This window comes from Lucilia sericata, unplaced genomic scaffold (assembly GCF_015586225.1).
Source record: "Lucilia sericata isolate MDLA Ls3-8-SP2 unplaced genomic scaffold, ASM1558622v1 Contig000125F_arrow, whole genome shotgun sequence".
In the NCBI taxonomy this organism is placed as follows: domain Eukaryota; kingdom Metazoa; phylum Arthropoda; class Insecta; order Diptera; family Calliphoridae; genus Lucilia; species Lucilia sericata.
This window is the reverse complement of record NW_023994157.1, coordinates 481,218-500,457: the sequence shown is the minus strand read 5'-3', so window position 1 is coordinate 500,457 and position 19,240 is coordinate 481,218. Positions and strand designations below refer to the sequence as shown.

At 30.0% G+C, this 19,240-nt stretch overlaps 1 protein-coding gene across 2 annotated transcripts in view; it reads right to left on the bottom strand.

The window, feature by feature from the left end:
• Window positions 1-87: 87 nt before the first annotated feature.
• LOC119600880 (xaa-Pro aminopeptidase ApepP) overlaps window positions 88-19,240 on the bottom strand; it is a 124,010-nt gene continuing 104,857 nt past the window's right edge. For both annotated transcript variants that reach the window (XM_037951446.1, XM_037951448.1), the window contains one exon: window positions 88-445. In XM_037951446.1, coding sequence (XP_037807374.1) covers window positions 329-445 — 117 coding nt within the window. In that variant the 3' untranslated portion in view covers window positions 88-328. The remainder of the gene's footprint in view (window positions 446-19,240) is intronic.

The following is a 19,240-nucleotide window of genomic DNA, read 5'->3' as shown; positions in this document are numbered from 1 at the left end:
GAATATAGCACTATAGCTTGTTTTATTTGTTTTTAAATACCTATAAGCTAATTTTAATATAGGACTTGTGATAAAATAAAAGATAAATTTTTTGATTGACTTCAAATAAATGCATATCTTCACCTGAAATGCAAAAAGCCATAACAACCAACAAATCTAAAATCGACTTATAGCAACAATAGTTTTCATTTTACTTAGTTTTTTGTCTCTCCAGTAAAATTTTTAAAAGTGTTTTTACGACCTTTTGCATTTCAGGTTGATATGTCTTTTTTTATTAAAAATATAAATGTATACAAATTATAAAGAAAATACTTTTAAACTCATATATTTATATTGGGCGTGTTTCTCGCTCTAACCAGGACAATGTCATCTCATCTCCTTGTTCCTTTAGTATTGGGGAAAGAGTATTCCAAACATAACGGTGATAGTCATTAAGTAGATCAACCTAGAATAAACAAAAATTATACATACATTTGTATTTTAATATGTGTACATTCAATTAAAAAATCAATTTTATCTTCAGTATTAAATTCAATTGTTTTTTTACAGCCTCCAATTTCATTTTAAAATTTACATTACAAAACATCGCACTATGGGCCAGAGAAAACTCCGACGAAAAAAGTGTAATAAAATAATTATATGTGTTAATTACTAATAGCCGAAGAGAAAATTTTTACATCGCAATAATAGTTCTATTGCCTATTTTTTATAATAAAAAATTAAGAAAAACAAAATACAATTTTTCAGGATTTTGAGGATATTCAAGGACAACGGACATTTTCCTTTTTATGGTCCTTGAGCCAGGACCAAAAAAAAAATTTATGAAATTGCAATAATAAGTAATCGGTGTCCTGTCGAACGAGACCTCATTTGTTATAATCGGATTACGGGTTCCAAAGTAATTAAGTCGTCAACATTGCTAATTTTCAACAAAAATACTCAAGATGTCCAACTTGATGAGCCTATAATATATGAACCGTATAAGCAATTTGTACGTCATACAATCAGTACTTAAGAGTAGAATAAATGCTCCAAATTTTGATTATATCAAATGACAATAAGAATGGAATGAAAACTGTTTATTTTTTTTTTTCTATGTGTTTACATAAAAATACATCCCTGATCGAATGAAACATTCTTGTTTTTTGAATCATTTAATTTTTTATTCGTATTTTCTCTCATGTATAGTGGTTTAATTACATATTGTATTTAGATTATCCCATAAATTCTTGCATAAGGCGACGATTATTAAAATTAACAATGGTTTACTACACACTTCCATATAAAAACAGCTTTTAACAACCATTGTTAACTTAATAATTGTTTTTGCATAAGGCCTTAAATTGCTTGTGGTATAATGTAAAATAAATAAATTATGGACCGATTATCACAAATTTTGTTCGAAAGATTAGAGCCAAATTTCGTAAGTCCCTACGCTTCACTTCACCTTGCAATTGTTAAATTTGTATTTTGTAAAACACTTCATTATGACAGGTGATTGTTTGATTTACAACTAGTGAACAAGTCTTGTTATTAAAAAATTGTATAGAATTTGATATCAGGGACCGAAAATAATAATTATTTTTGAATTTTTAAATAAAAAAAGCAACCACAAGAAAATATCGGAAAACAACATCAAGTATACCATTTTGATCGCCGTGGAATAAATTTAAAGAAAGTGCAATGCTTTTTTTATTTTTATTTTTTTGAGCAGAAATAAAAGTAATTTTCTTACTTTTATTTTAAAGTCAAAAAATAAATGTTATTTTTTGACTTTAATTTTTTCAAGCAAAAATAAAAGCTATTTTTTGAGCAGAAAAAAGTTTTTGCTTTAGAATCGTTAATTTTTCAATAATCAAAAAATAACTTTTATAACTGCTCGAAAAATAACTTTTATTTCTGCTCAAAAAATAAAAGTAAAAAAACAACTTTTACTTCAGCTCGAAAAAATAAAAAAATAATAAAAATCAAAAAATAGCTTTTATTTATGATCGAAAAAATAAAAGTCAAAAAATAACTTTTATTTCTGCTCAAAAAAATAAAAATCAAAAAATAACACTTATTTTGTGACTTTTATGATACAAGTCATAATAGTTACGGTCCCTGTTTGATATTTTATAAAACGCATCACCCGAAAAATGCACACTTGAAACTTCAGGAAACTTCGAGTTTATAAAATTTATATCCACGTATTTCATCTAGAATTTGCAGTCGAATGGCGAGTAAACCACAGTACACATTATAAGATGAATTCGTTCTTCGTATAGCAAAAGCTGTTCCATGGTAATACCGATAAAACTTGTCATCAGTGCTCCAATGAACTAATAAAGTTCGGTTTTTCACAAACCGGTTTTTTAAAAACATTGGTTTTCGGTTAACCGAGTTATCCGGTTTTTAAGTCTCGGTTAACCGGTTTCAAAAAACCTAATTTTTAGTACAAAATTGTATGTTTTCCTTGTGATTTTTAAAAATTTTGGTAGATCGAAACATAAGGGTTGTCGTCGCTGTCCGAGAATTTATACTGCTGGGGTTTTTCACAAACTGTAATGGTGCTTAGGTTGAGTGATAGGAAGTCAGAATGACACTTGTCAATATTACTAAGCGTCATTCACAGTAATTTGAACAACCACAGGCGTAGCGAGCGGAGGGAGGTCACAATTAAAGCAGGGGCTCAATGTCTATGTCGAGACAGTCGTCGTCTACTTCCGTTACCGATGAATCGTCGCGAGTCTGAGCACTATTTATACTTGATAGTCCTGGACATAAAATTTGTTATTGGTATAGATGCATTATATATTCAAAGGTCAATTTATCCCTCCTATGGCAACTTCAATATACCTAACGAATCAATAATATCTTCAGATCTGTATAAGTTTGTTTTCTTATGATATATTCATGAACATACATATGTATCTATACTAAAAAGTGCAAATATGTATCTTATTAAGTAATTCATAATATTTCGCAAAATGAAATTTTTCAACTAAATATTGCAATATTTTAAAGATTTCCAAACATTTCGGTTAACCGGTTTAGCCGTTTTTTTATACTCGGTTAACCGACAAATCGGTTTTCTACAAATGGTAAATTTTCGGTTAACCTAAAACCCGGTTTTTCCAAAAGTCGGTTTTTTATAAACACTACAAATCATACATACATATGTACCAGAGAACTGCAAAAAGCAATTTTTTCCTGATTTAATCATACAATAAATTTTTTTATTCAGTTTAGTTCATTCAAAAAAATTCAATATTTAATAAAATCAAATTCAAATATTTCAAAACAACACATTCGTATAAAAAAACAAAACAAAGAAAAAACAATTTAAATTATTGTATTTTTAAACACAATTTTTTATTCACACATTTGAATGAAAAAATATGGTTTTGAATAAAATCAAAACATTTAAAAATTAATTAATATAATCAGAACGTTATGATTGAACTGATTAATGTGAATTTAAGATATATGGACATGAAAAAACTACTTTTAAAAAATGTCAAATGACTAATATTAAGAGTTAGAGCAAATTTGTAAAGATTTGTATACATTATAGACGAAGCGCAAGGATAGACTTCAATATTACCCAAATTATTGGCAATTTTAAGCAATATAGAGTTATTTTTGCAATTTAAGAGTCCAAATGTTTAAAAATCAGTGTGACCATTTTGGCATTTTTGCAGCTAGATTTAGCATTTTTTATTTTGATTTAGCTGTAAAATTTTAATTTAGCATTTGGCATTTTATTTAGCATATTTATAAAATATTTTTAGCATTTTTAGCTTTTTTTGCAATTTTAGTATATAAACAAAAAAAAAAAAAAAGAAAAATTTTTGCAAAAAAGATTTATATTGGAAATAGGTTTAACCGGAAAAAATCAGAATTAAATGTCTACCCAACAAACACAAGCAACAAGAAATATGAGAAATGTAATAATTTACACTGTAATTCAAAATAATGTCAAAAGATTTATGAAGATAAATAACTTAAAATTACGCCAATACAAGTGAATACTTTAAAATGTTGTATTCTAAAATATTTTTCTGGAACCCAATGCTTTTTTAAATTCGAGGTGATAGAAATAATTCAAGAGATTTCATATATTTTTACAAATACGGTCAGTACGCTATTTTACAAACTAATACTTTTTGTTTGCTCATGGAATGAAACATATAATTTTTACAAATAAAATTGTTTATATAAAAAAAGTAAAACTAGAAATATTATACTTTTCCTTCCGAAAACACATATACCATGAGCAACTAGTTTAATTAATAGAGTTTTAATGTAATTTTTGCATTCAGAAATATTTTAAAGTTAGAGACATTACATCCCAGCAAAAAATCTGAAATTATTGGTAATAGCCAGTAGTTATTTCATACATTACTTGGTAATGAGTGTTCATTATCATCCACATTATTTCATTTAGCTGAATAGGTTAAGAATCATTTTCTGAATCGATTAAGCCATGTAAGTCTGACCGTCTGGTAGAGGTTGAAATTTTCAAAACAATAAGCACGCATGCTTTTTGATCCAATGACAAAACCTTTTAAAAATGGTTAAAGTCCTTCCTTTAGTTTACCTAGCCCCCATACTATACAAATGTATAAAGCCTTTCTCAGAAAATTAGTTCAAATATATCGGAACCAAGGTTCAATTCAACATAAATGCTTTATTACGAAAAATAAATCAAATTTTATACTCATATGGTCAACCACGGCAGAATATACTTTCTTACTTGTTATAAATTACAATGAATTTCAGTTACAAATTAATATGAATTGTTCATAAAAACACTTAAAAAATTTTAGCATTTTTTTGGCATTTTAAAATCAATTTAGCATTTTTTCTAGCATTATTTTGGATGGGATTTAGCTGCAACATTTTTTGAGACCTGGTCACACTGTTAAAAATTGTTGCAGCAGAAGAGAAAGGGCGTTATTGTGAATGGGATTACTAAAGAAGTCCAACGAATTTCATTCCTCTATGGTTTCAAAAAACTCAAAGTTTTTAATAAATTTTTTGGCAATAAATCACACACATTGATTGTTGCCGTTTTGAGTTTTATTTCTAATCAAACAAATAATTTCTGAGTCGATCGAATAAACACTCAAATTGATTAGAATGAATTGAGCAATGATTTTATTCACAAAAAAAAAAAAAAACAAAATGTACAAATTTGATTTATTTAAAAACAAATTTTATTTTTTTGTTGAAACAATTTTGAACATTTGAATAAAAATTCACAAAAATATAATCATTATACCGTACACCACTTTAGCGGGTCTTAATGACCCTGGCAAATTTCATAAAGATCGGGCCCCATTTGACCCTAGTTCCCATACAAAGTCCCCTTCAGAAAATTACTTGAATGTCCCAAATTAACTTATAAACACAAATATCGCGATGAAATTCAGCACAATAAAATATTATGTAAATATAAATATATTCACAAAATTTTATCGGCGGGCTTGGTACATATTTGTCCCTAGCCCCCATATAAAGCCTCTTTCAGAAAATTAGTTTTTAATCCATAAATTGCTTAAATGTATCGGAACAAGGGAATGTTGAAGATAAATGCTTTATTATGAAAAATAAATCACATTTAATATTCATAACTGGTGTAGGGTATCATATGGTCGGCCACGCCCGACTATACTTTCTTACTTGTTTTTAGGGTGTGAATATTTTTCAATCACCCATTGCAGTTCTCTGATATGTACACACATGAACAAAAAATATGTAGGTGTGTAATTTACATAAAAATCGATATAAATCTGTTTTAATATTGAAAATATTTCTAAGATTAGAAAATAAGATTTCAACTGAATTGTGAAAAATGCACTGATTTTTTTTTTTTTTTGGTCAAAAAGATGAGAAAAAAGAAAAAAGATTTGAAAAAATACGCCAAGACTGTTGGTATTTTGAATAAATATTTATTGGGACTATCAATAGCCGCAATCATTAATTTTATCAATAATTGCTATTAAGGACGAAATTGCCTTAGGGCAGGACATACCCTGGTTTTTTACCGTTATTTTGAAAAAAAATCCAAAATTACTTTTCTTTGCTACAGAAATGTTTAATATATTTTTTTTTTTTAATTTGTCTCATAGGTTTTCCACAGATTTAAGGTCGGATAATTGACTTGTCTACTGAAAAATTTTCGGGTTCTACATCAAAACCATGCACTCTCCAAATTCAATGAGTCCTTAGAGTGACTGTTTTGTTGAAATATACATTATGAAAGCGTAATTTTTATCACAGTGTGATTTAATAACTTTTTTCAACAAATCAATGTAAACATATCCATTGCGATATTCATACTTTACTTTCTTTTACTTTATGTCTCTTTTGATATTTTTTTATAATTACAAAAAAAAAACGTATTTTTTCGTCCATAAAAGGATATTTTGCTTTTTTACATTTTCTTGTCTACACTATGCTACAAACGCCGAGTCAAAATATTTCCTCATCTTACAATAAAAAAAAATTATTTTAACAATTTCAATCGATAATTTTGCTATAAATAATCATTTTCGCTGCATTAGGATAAAATAGTATTCCCAGTTACCCTTAAAACCCTTTTAGAGCAATTAGTATGCCTCCATTTAGTTGAAGGATTAAACATCGTAACGTTATATTTTAGTTTAAATGCATTTGTAACTAAGTTTGCTTAACATCTTAAGGATTTGGTAATAATAATTTAATATTTTTTATGTTGCCGGTGCTTAACAACTAATTGTCGAACTCTCCACTCCATTGAAGTAAATTTTTACGATTTATGTCGCTTTTTATTTAAAAGTAAATCTCACACCTATTTTTTTGTTAACACGCAGAGAAAAAACATGGTTCGGAATGGTTAGGACAACTATTCTATGTTTTTTGTAACAATATTTTGTTGTCATAACCAAACAATTGTTATTTTTATTGAATTTCATCATTATTTTAGTTACTGTAAACATTTATATATTTATGACAATTGTAAATTTGAATTATTCTCTGAAAAATAATTATTTTTACAACAAATAAATAATGATAACTATGTAAACATATTATATTATTTAGAGCCATTTAAACTTTCAAACAACCATTGAATGGTATAAGATATAAGCAAAATACGTGTACTATTAAAAATATTTTGGTATCGTTTTTATATCATTTTTATATCAGTACTAGATCGGATTAAATAAAGTGTTGAAGAAACGAAGTGTAAAAATAATTGTGAAAAATAAATAATATCTAAAAATATAATCGTAGACAACATTATAAAATTTAAAAGAAATATAAAATACATGAAAAATACATTAAAAAATTAATAATTAAAAAAAATTGTAAATTATCTTAATATTGATATGAAAGTGTGAATATATTAATTTTTATTTATGGGAATACCAGTGCTTGGAAGTTTTGTGTTTGTTTAAAGGAAAACAAAAAAAATAATTACAATTTATACCGAACACATTAGATTAACCATATTATGCTTAATATGTAACCATAATATGGTTACGTGAAGCCATGTGATTACTTGAAACCATTATAGAAATCAGTACCCAAAGCATCATTAGCAAGTACTGGCAATGTTGAGGAGTCAAATCCTAAAAGCGAGGAGGAAATCACTCACCCGCCAGAAGACAGAACAGCAGTGCTCTCCAGAATTGGGAATGTGTCTATTAAAAATACTGCTATTCCTATGCCTGATAAGGACACCGCAGAGCCATCAACAGTACCCACTGCATTAATAGCCACTTCAGGCTACCCGGAGGAGTCAAACCCAAAGAGCGAGGAGGTGACCACCAACTCGCTGGAAGACAGTTTAATGGATGACCATTATTGAGGTTATCCAAATAAACCTCCATCGGAGCGAGACAGCTACAAACGCTCTGATGGCTAAAATGAACAAGGTTTCTGGATTAAATCACGTAAATTTCCAACTTTCCTACGCTGATACAGGGTCTCACCCGAGAACATGTATCTTATGTCACAAGAACTTATGTTTTCTCCTCTCCACAGGATTATTAACATCGGATGCAACGGTGCTGAAGCAAGGCCGCGGCAACATATTCCTTGCATCTGTTTACCTGCCGTTCGATTCTCCGGCACTACCACCAACGTCGATCTGATGAAACTAGTTGAAGAGGCACAAAGGAAAAATAAGAAAATTGTAATAGGTTGTGATGCCAACTCCCATCATGTAGCTTGGGGTAGTACAAACACCAATCGCAGGGGACAAGCCCTCATGGATTTCCTTAATACTAAAGACTTGATAACATTGAACTTAGGTAATAAAGCTACCTTCGTCAATAGAATCAGAGAAGAAGTATTAGATTAGATTCTGGGAGATCCGGAACCTTGGGAAGACTCTTCGCAAACTATTTAACCGGGCACGGCGTAAAAAGACCGCAGTATACTGGGATGAGCATCGTAGTAAACTTGGTGAATATAATAAAATCGTTCGAAAAGCCAAACGAGACTCCTGGAAACTTTTCTGTGAACAGGTAGATAGCGTAAATGACGTATCGAAGATAAAAAAATTCCTATCCAAAACTCATGTCCAACCGGAATCTATGATCGATGACACGGGCAGGAGGCTTGAGGATATGGAGGAGACAGTGAAACTCCTAATGGACTCTCATTTCCCACCCGGTATATCGAATAACATAGTTGAACCGATATTGATTAAAGGGGCAATCAAGAGCTTTGCTCCCTATAAAACTGCAGGGCCGGATGGCATTTTCCCGGCACTTTTGCAGATGGAGGCGGGACTGGTTTCCGTACATATGTCACAGATATTCACTGCATGCTTAAAATTGGCATATACCCCAGTTAAATGGCAAGATGCAAGGGTAATATTTATACCCAAACCAGGGAAACCTAGCTATGCGACACCTAAGTCCTATCGACCGATAAGTCTTACGTCCTTCCTACTTAAAACCTTGGAACGGATAGTCGATAGCATGGTTAAAAGCAGTATACCATACAAAGACCTTAAATATGCTTATGTAAAGGGACGATCGGTAGACGTTTTAAACGAAGTCGTCCACTACATAGGTGAATCTTTCGATAGGAAACTGTATACACTGGCGGTATGCATTGACATCGAAGCGGTATACCACAGGGTGGCATTTTGTCACCCAGGGTTACCACGATTAATAGCCTCCTAAGGACCCTAACCGAGAAAGGACTTAGACCTGTCTGCTATGCAGACGATGTCGTAATACTTTTAAAGGGAAAGGATCCAAATTACTTGTGTAGAAGAGCTGAGGAGGCTCTGAATACGGCCTTGAGCTGGGCTCAACCGAGAGGTCTCAATGTTAACCCGGCGAAGACGGAAATCTGTCTTTTCACAAGAAAGACAAAAATTTCTACATATACTGAACCTTGCTTCCTGGGCAAGAAGATACCGGTGACAGACAAAGTTAAGTACTTAGGTGTAATACTTGACCGGAAATTAAAATGGAGACACCACATTGAGGATAGGATCAACAAGGCACATCGGTGATGGGCGATATGTAGGAGAACCATAGGCATGAAATGGGGTCTTAGTCCTACTATGACAAATTGGCTTTATAAAAGTGTAATTAGACCAATTCTAGCTTATACTTCAATAATCTGGTGGACTGCTTTGGACAAAAAGTGTAATATCAAACTACTACAGGGAGTTCAGCGTATATGCTGCTTGGGTATAAGTGGTGCCATGTGTACTACTTCAACCAACGCTCTGGAAACGTTACTAGATATTCCACCCATTGAAACATATTTAAGATATGAGGCGGCGCTTACAGCCGAACGACTCTTTACTTTAGGCGAACTGGCCAATAACGGTTATACACGTCATCAATGTATACTGGACACATTGGAAAGTTATACAAATTCATCGGACGCGCCTGATCGCATACCAGATACAGAATATGTTGGAAACTTTGAAACGCTAATCCCAGATAGAATGTCTTGGTCAAGCGGAACATTGGAGCAAATACCAGTAGGAATCCGTTGCTACACGGATGGCTCTAAATTAGGGGACAAAGTGGGCCTGGGGTTCTATATTGAAGACCAAGAAATAGAAATATACCACCGTTTACCTAATCATAACACAAGCTTCCAGGCAGAAGTACGAACAATAACGGAATGTGTAAATTGGTTTAGAATAAATATGGCGACCACATGGCTTAATATATTTACCGACAGCCAGAAGGCAATTAGGGCGATATCAGGTGATAGAATTAAATCTAAGACCGTATTGGATTGTATGAAAGCTTTAACTGAATACTCTCCCGGAGGTAAGGTTTACATCATATGGGTACCAGGCCACTCGGGAGTAGTCGGCAACGAAAGGGTGAATGTAATAGCTTTAAAGGGAAGGGAGCTCGATGTAGTTAACCTGACAAACGCAAAACCATTCGACGCAACAAAAGCTGAATTAAAAATATGGATGAGAGAATCCCATAAGGCCTCTTGGAATAATGAAACGGTGGGTAGAACCACAAAGATTCTATGGGGTTACCCTAATGAGAGCAAGACAAAAAATCTCCTCAAAATGAGCAAGTTTGAGGTTAGTACGATGGTACGTATTCTGAGTGGACACACAGGATTACGTGCACATCTATACAAAATTGGACGTGCGGATTCAAACGAATGTAGAGCATGTGGAGAGGACAGTGCAACTCTGGAGCACTTTCTTTGCCACTGTCAGGCATTCGTCGAAGTTAGATCCAAGTATCTTGGAAGTGATGTTATTCCGGAAATAACATTTTTAACCAAAACTGATTGGAAGATTCTTAGGAATTACGTCCAGGAAACTGAGTTTCTGAACATGGGAAAATAATACATTCAGTGAACAAATTTTTTTTCATGAATTGGAGCGCACTACAGGCCCGATAGTGGCCTAGGTGTATTTCTTCGGATTTGACGTAGTATACATCCTCCTATCAACCTAACCTAACCTAACCTGAAACTATTATATGATTATTTGGAACCATAAACCATGCTTTGGTTACTATGATGCAACAACAACACATTATGATTAATAAAACTATATTATGATGGAATATTCGGACTACATTTAATCATAATATGATATCTTATCATATGATATTTTTTGATACTAATAATGATCATAATATGTTTTAATTTTAACCATAATTCTAACCATAATATGTTGCTATTAGATTATGGTTACCACAACCATATTTTTTCTCTGTGTATGTCTAACAGCACTACTACCATGAATAGTGGAAAAAATAGATATTGTTCAGATCAACCATTTTTTCGGTCCATTTGGATCGAAAATGTGGTAAAAATCTCAATTTTAATTGTAAAATCAAGTGTGTGATTCCAATAATTGTTTGTACTATGTACATACGAGTATACACAATTAACTTGAAAAGGTTCGCCATTTTCTTTATTCAAATTAACTTTTTTTATTAATCTCTTAAAAGCACGAAGTATTGATATTGATATATTGATTTTTTCAAATAGCCCTCATACAAATACAGTTGAAGCAGCCATAACTGTCCTAAAAAAACAGTAGAGCGATGATATTTGATATAAACAAGTCTTATACAAACGGAAATGTCTGCACCAAATTTTACGACGAATAGTCCATATAAGATCGCCTTCAGAAAATGTCTTAAATGTTCATAAAAACAAAAGAACGGCGATGAAATTTCATATAAATAAGTTGTGTACAAACCAAACTTTTGTTGGTTCATTACTGACTTTTTTGTCAGTAATGATTTTTCTGACAACGTTGCAAAAGGAAAATTGTACGTTCAAACGATTGTTATATATATATATATATATATATATATATATATATATATGTGAAATTCACACATATCTCTCCAGGTTACTTAAACGTTATATAAAGTATTCTTCGAAACCTATTGTAATTGATTTATTCACAATTATATAATTGATAATAGTAATATTATGTGTCTACATAATAATAACTCCATAAATAGCTGCTCGAAACTTAAGCAACTTTTTGATCTTCTTATGAAAATCTTTGGTCCTCTTGAGTTATATATATATATATATATATATATATATATATATATATATATATATATATATATATATGTGAAATTCACACATATCTCTCCAGGTTACTTAAACGTTATATAAAGTATTGTTCGAAACCTATTGTAATTGATTTATTCACAATTATATAATTGATAATAGTAATATTATGTGTCTACATAATAATAACTCCATAAATAGCTGCTCGAAACTTAAGCAACTTTTTGATCTTCTTATGAAAATCTTTGGTCCTCTTGAGTTACAAACACCTACTTTGCCAAAGGTTTTGGTTCATTATCATGCTAAAAATTGCAATAAAGTAAGTTGTTCTGTTCAATGTACTTAATCCTATGATTTATTTTGTTGGCCAAAAATGTCCCAGAAAGTAAAACAATCCAATTTTATTTGTATTTCAACATCAGGACTTACTATACTCACTAAAAATCTTGCCCACAACCTTAATTGTTTGACCTCCATGCTTTTTCAAGTCTTTAATGTACGGTGATGTAACCGCATATGAATCCCGCAGTGACATGGCACAGAGTTTACTTTAATAAATTCGATTTTTTCAAAAATTTTGTACAATTTTGGGTAGAATATTGAAATAGATTACGCAAGACTAATAAAACAGTTTTATTTACAAACGGGTCCACATTTTCCTTCTTAAATTCAAACAGAGTATGCGAGGCTCGAAGGCTGAAGGAAATATTACAATATACCCTTTTAGTAAAGGCCCAATAATGAATGGAGAGCAACAATTTAAGGCTGTGGTCACATTTTTTGTAGAGAAGAGTTAGTCCTGATGTTGAAACACATACAAAGTTGGACTGTTTTTCCTTTTGGGACGTTTTTCGCCAACAAAATGAATCATATGATTGAGTACACCGAACAGAACAACTTACTTTATTGCGATTTTCAGCATGATAATGAACCAAAAGCTTTGGCAAAGTTGATCTAAGAGTTTTTATCGGGTAATAGGACCCAAACTCTTTGATTTTCATCAAAATTTCCTGACTCAAATCCCTTAGAGATGCTGTTCGGCGTTTTGAAGTGCTATTTCGGAACTCGCTGTTTTAGAAAACATTACAGCTGGCGAATGGCTTAAAATCCGATTGGGATTCATTACGAACTACACTAGTAACTACTCTATTCAATAAAGGTGTTTGGAACTCAAAACGACCAAAGATTTTCATAAGAAGATCAAAAAGTTGCTTAAGTTTCGAATAGCTATTTATGGAGTTAATTCAGTTATTATTTTCTTGTAACTCACATCGAAATGGAATTAAAATTTTGTTGTTGTTATTATAATATAGACACATAATATTATTATTATCAATTATATAATTTTGAATAAATCAATTAAAATAGAAAATATAGCACTTTATATACAATGCCAAAACAAGTTGCTTAGGTTTCGAACAATACTGTATGTCATTATAAAGGCTTCCGCTTCAGTAGGAAAACCCGGTTTTTTACCCGTAACTCCAGATTTTGGAGGTGTTCGGCAAATTTCAAAAACATATTTTTGTTCTACTCGGATCCACCTTTCAGAAAAATAGTGTCAATTTCCAGGTATTTCAATTTTCGTTTATTTTGTCTCACTGTGTAATAGGTAATCCACCGATTTTTGCCCCGAATTTTGAGCAATATTTAAATTTTTTGCAATTTAACCCGCTACACACGCAGAAAAACCGGCATGGTTCGTTACTATAACTACACCATGTTTACTGTAACAATATATTGTTTTCAAAAAAATGTAAGTGTTATTTTAATTAGATTTTAACATAATTTTAGTTACTGTAAACATTCTATGTTCAAGGCAATTATAAATTTGAGTATGATTCACTGGAACGTAATTATTTTTACAATTAAATAATGAGAACAATAAAAACATATTATGTTATTTACAACCATTTATAACCATTATATATTATGTTATATAACCATTGTATGTTATGTTGTTATAAATAACCATTATATGTTATGTTGTCTGCTGATACAACAACAAATGAATACAACAACAAAACAAATTTTGCCACACACATTTACTCATACAGATTATTTTTTCGTGTGTGTTTTTTTACGCGACAATAAAATGAGTTGAAATAATTCTCATTTGGTTTGTAACATTAAATGTTTAAGTATTTCAGTTTGTATAAAATAATGCAGTGAAGCAAATTGAAATTTGCGAATTGTGTTAAGTATTGTAAGTATAATATATTTATATATATATATATATATATATATATATATATATATATATATATATATATATATATATATATATATATTTACTTTTTTAGAAACCGTAATTTTACTAATTCAGTCAAATTTATTTTGATTTTCATACATATTTTTAAACGAAATTTTGACCACATTGGATCGTAATATGATCAAGTATAACAATATTATGATAAATAGAAAAATATTTCCAGGATATTTAATCATAATGCATTTTAAAATTGTTACAATAACGATAATATGTTTAGACTACAATCATAATTTTAACCATAGTATGTTGCTCTTAGAACATGGTTACCACAACTATGTTTTTTCTCTGGATGCAGGAGGTTTAAAAGTGTAAAAATTATTTAAAGCTAAGATAGATTTAACACAAAAAGTTCAAAAAATTTCAAAATTTGTATAATTGGTCTAGATTTTTAGGTAGATAAATGTATAAGAATTAATACTATTATAGAGACAATACGATCTAACTCAAAAAAAGGAATGGTTTAAAAAGTAGGAAAACAAAATATGTTTTTTATGATATCTTAGCTTATGGCCCTTTGCAATACTGTTTCTATTATTTTTTCCAAAGCCAAATTTTTTGAATGCCAATAAAATACCATGGAGCACAAAAATCTGTAAAATAGATATATATCATATGAAAGAAGAGATAAATACCTTTTATTTCAGATACTAATCATCAAATTCTAACGGGTAGTTTTTGAGAAAATTTTGTTTTCAACACAAAATAAAGACGTTTCTATTATTTTTGCCACCACTAGATGTATTTTTGGTAATGTAGATCCACTAAGGATGGATTTTTGGAAATTTTTATATTTGAGGATAAAAAACGGGTGATACAAGAAAAATTTTAAATACATCTGTACTCGGTTTTATTAAACGATGGTCTAAGGAATTTACTGATTTATTGATAACAAAACAACTTTACATTTCCCTAGTAAGACCTCGAATATGGTTCAATCATTTGGGACCCTTTTTATAACATCCATAGTACCGTATTGAATCGGTCCAAAAACAGTTTTTGTTATTTGTATTACGGAGCTCATACCCAAATCCATCCATATATCTTCCGCTTTATAGATCCTAGTTATTGCAACTCAATTTACCAACTTTGAAAAGCCGTCAAATTATGCTGAATGTGACTTTTGTCATCAATCTTATTAATTAAAATATTTGCTCAGAGTCAGAGAGTCATTAAGAAAACTTTTTCTATTTATTGACGTATAAATACATATGTACATATTTAATTATTGACTGACAATGCAATATTTTTCGACATAAGTACCAAAGGGTACTCTATAATGGGCAACCGGAACACGTGGTCCTTATTAAATGAGAATTTATTTAGGGAGATTTTTGTACTTTTTCGTTTTTTAAAAGGTACCTTTTGAATTTTTTACGATATTGAACATAGAAATAAAAAATTTAACAAGTAGGGACCTGAGTGAATAAGAATCTCATGAAAGGGACTTTAGTACTTTTTCGTTCATCAAATCATATTTTTGAATTTTCTATAATATTCAACACAGAAATATTCTATTTTTTATTGAATTATCTATAAAAGGTATTTTATTTTTTATTTTTTAAAAATACTCGCTCCTTACTGAATGCGAATCCTAATATATATTATAAATCTCTTTGTAAGTCTGTTCGTTTGTTTGTTTGTTTGTCAATCACGCCTCAAATTTGGAACATGGTTAGATCTATACTTGGAGAGTGTTATAGGCTATATATTTTTTTCAGAACTTGGACTAGGAGGAGGCAAAAAGGTGGTAAAATGGGTGAAAACGGGCAAAATGAGTACTATTGATAGTAAATACTGATTTTGTCTATCCTTAAGCAAAATCATTTTCGATTAAACTACTTAATTTGTTAGAAATATAAATTAATAAAGTGCCGTTGCGAAAATTGGACTGAAGGGGACAAAATAATAGGTCAAATGGCGAAAATCTGACAAAATTAGTACTTTTGTGCTTTAAGAACGATTTTTTCTATTTTAAAGCCAAAATATTATAAACTATGATTTTGATAGTCTCAGACATATGTTCATATATTTAGAACTCCCACCCTTAGGGGAAAAAGCCGGTAAAAAAAAGGGAAATCTGTATTTGCTGCGTAAAGATACTCAATAAATGCATATTTTCAGACAATTCAAACTAGTGCTGTGAATAAATAAAACAAATAAATAAATAAACAAGTAAAAATTTATAGTTGATCATGGCTGACGATATGATGCCCTACACCAGTGATTACGTTACAAATGTTGATTATTTTTTTAATAATAAAACATTTAAATTAATTTTTACTTTATTTCAGAAATATTTTAACAATTTATTGACATATTGGATTTTCTGAAAGAGGGTTATATGGGGGTAGGTGGTTAATAGGGGCCTATCCCTATAAATTTTGGTAAAGGGATTAACGTCTACATTAAAGTTATTATATCGCCGTAATATTAGTGTTTATAAGTGAATTTGAACCATCAAGTCCTTTTATGAAGGGGACATTATATGGGGGACAGGGATGGCAAATTTGGTACGATGGTACTTTTTTTGATACTATTTGATGTTCAAAAGTACCGTGATACTCCCGAGTCTTATTTGATACTCTCAGGCCAATATCTCAACCTCCGGTTATCGTTTAACAGGTGGATATACTGCCGGTTAAAATAATTTTTGTATGTAAAATGTCAATTTATCGTTATGATAAAACATAATCAGACAATGAGAAAATGAAATTCTAAGAATGTTTTGAAATCTAGTTTTAAAAGCCACTTTTTAGAAGTATGTTTTGCAAATAACCAATGCAGCTCATTTCGAATTTTTATCTTGATTGACATTATATGAATATTAATCTAATTAAATTCCATTGTTAATATTATATGAAAAAAATTACCAAAAATTTCAATTTTGAAAAAATATTTGACTTTAAAACTAATTATTTCCAAATGATAGAAGCTCGAAGGACTCAATTTCTATCTAATATAAAACGATATGTTTTGAAATTAAGAATTCAACCATAGATAATAAGAGAAATTTTTTGGTGAAAATTATTTGGACTTTAAAGCAAATTACTGTTTCATGTCATGGATGGTCTTATGTATGGTCTCATGTGTAGAATTTGATATGACTATTGATTTTTTAAAAAATGAACACCTATGTACATCGAATTTTAATTTAATAACACATATGTATATTAGGGTGGCCCCAAAATGGAAATTGCTGATGTTCCCACCAAAAATGAAAATTTAGTTCATTCTAAGATACCATTTCTCAAAATTTTTGTCCTGACGTCAATATTTGGTGAGCTGGATCAAAGGATAAAAAGGTCCTTTTTAGGGTTTTTATGTTATTTTTTTCGCATTTTTGACAAATAAACCATATGCAAATTTAGTATCATATGAAAGGTCCTTGGGAGACGATTTCAATGACATACACAAATTTGTATACAACACCAAAATGATTACAAATGTCGTAATTTTTCGGGAAAATTTTAAGTTTTTCATATTTTTACATAGAAATATATAATGTAATTAATTGAAATTATTATATTATAAACCTCACCTCACCTAAATTTCACCGAAATGGTTTTTTCTGTTTTTCGAAATTCTTTATATTTTGTATTTTATCTTAATATTTTAAACTCTATTTTGTCCCAGGTATTCTGTTAGCTATATTTATCTAACATACTTAATATGTACATCAGCATACGCGTAATTTCATTAGCTTTACAATGGTATATAACACTTTATGGTTTCATTCTATTATCAATAAAATTTTTCAGTTTAACTATTTACCAATGTCGGTTTTTTCTAAATGTTGATTTTTTCGAATATCGAATAACCCGGTTTTTTAACTTTTTAAAAGCCGGTTTCGAATACTTTTATTTGCTTTGTATTCAAAGATTACTTCAATTAAATTTTGAAATAAATAATAATACAGCCTGTCTAAATTTTAAAATATTCGAGTCAAGAAACTAGAGTATATTTTTCTAAAGCACCTTTGGTTAAACTTTTTTGATTTTCCTAATTAATTAAAAAAATTTATTTGTAAAATTGATTGGAATAACTATTGGATAAAATTTTATCAATCTTAAGATTATATTCCAATTACAATAATTAATTTGGCGCTGAAATATTATAGCAGTGTTGGAATGCCTATGAAAATTTACTAAACAGGGACTTTAGAATAAACTAGGATTATGATTCTTCCCAATTTTTTACATTAAAGAAATAATGTTTATTTTAAAAAATCAGTTCGGGTCATAATTTTTGTTTCAAATTAAACTAGATGTTTTTATGTATAATAAAAATCCGTTTTCTCTGAATTTGAAAAATATCAACCGGTTTTTTTCAAATGTCAACTATTCGAACTACTCGAAAACCGGTTTTTGGAAAATGTCGAATAATCGATCACCCTACGGTATATATAATACCTTTTCTACTTCTGTTGTTAATTATTTAAAAATGTCTAAATATGTGAAGGTGTATTTAAAAAATTAACAACTTTCAGCAAAAAAAAATATTTTAGTACTCTAAGATCCAAAAAAGTACCCTCTAAAATAATTTTTGATACTGAAACAAAATCTCATTTTCCATCCCTGATGGGGGATGTGATCAAATGAGGACCGATCATTGCAAAAATCAGCAGTGTCATTAAAACTTATAAAAAACTTAGTTTTACAGATTTTTGGTGTGTTACAAGAACATTTAACATATTTATGAGCTCAAAAGCCATATTCGGGGGTGCGATTGTATGGGGGCTATGCGAAATAATGGTCCGATTTTAATCATTTTCAATAGGATTGGAAGAGTATGTGCCAAATTCATCAAATTATCTTGCAAATTGCGACCTGTAGCGTGTGCATAATGTTTTTAATTACACTAAATTTGAAACATAGTTAGATATATAGGTGTATGGTGTGATATACTATATTCTTTTTCAAAACTTGGATAAGAAGGGACAAGAAGGGT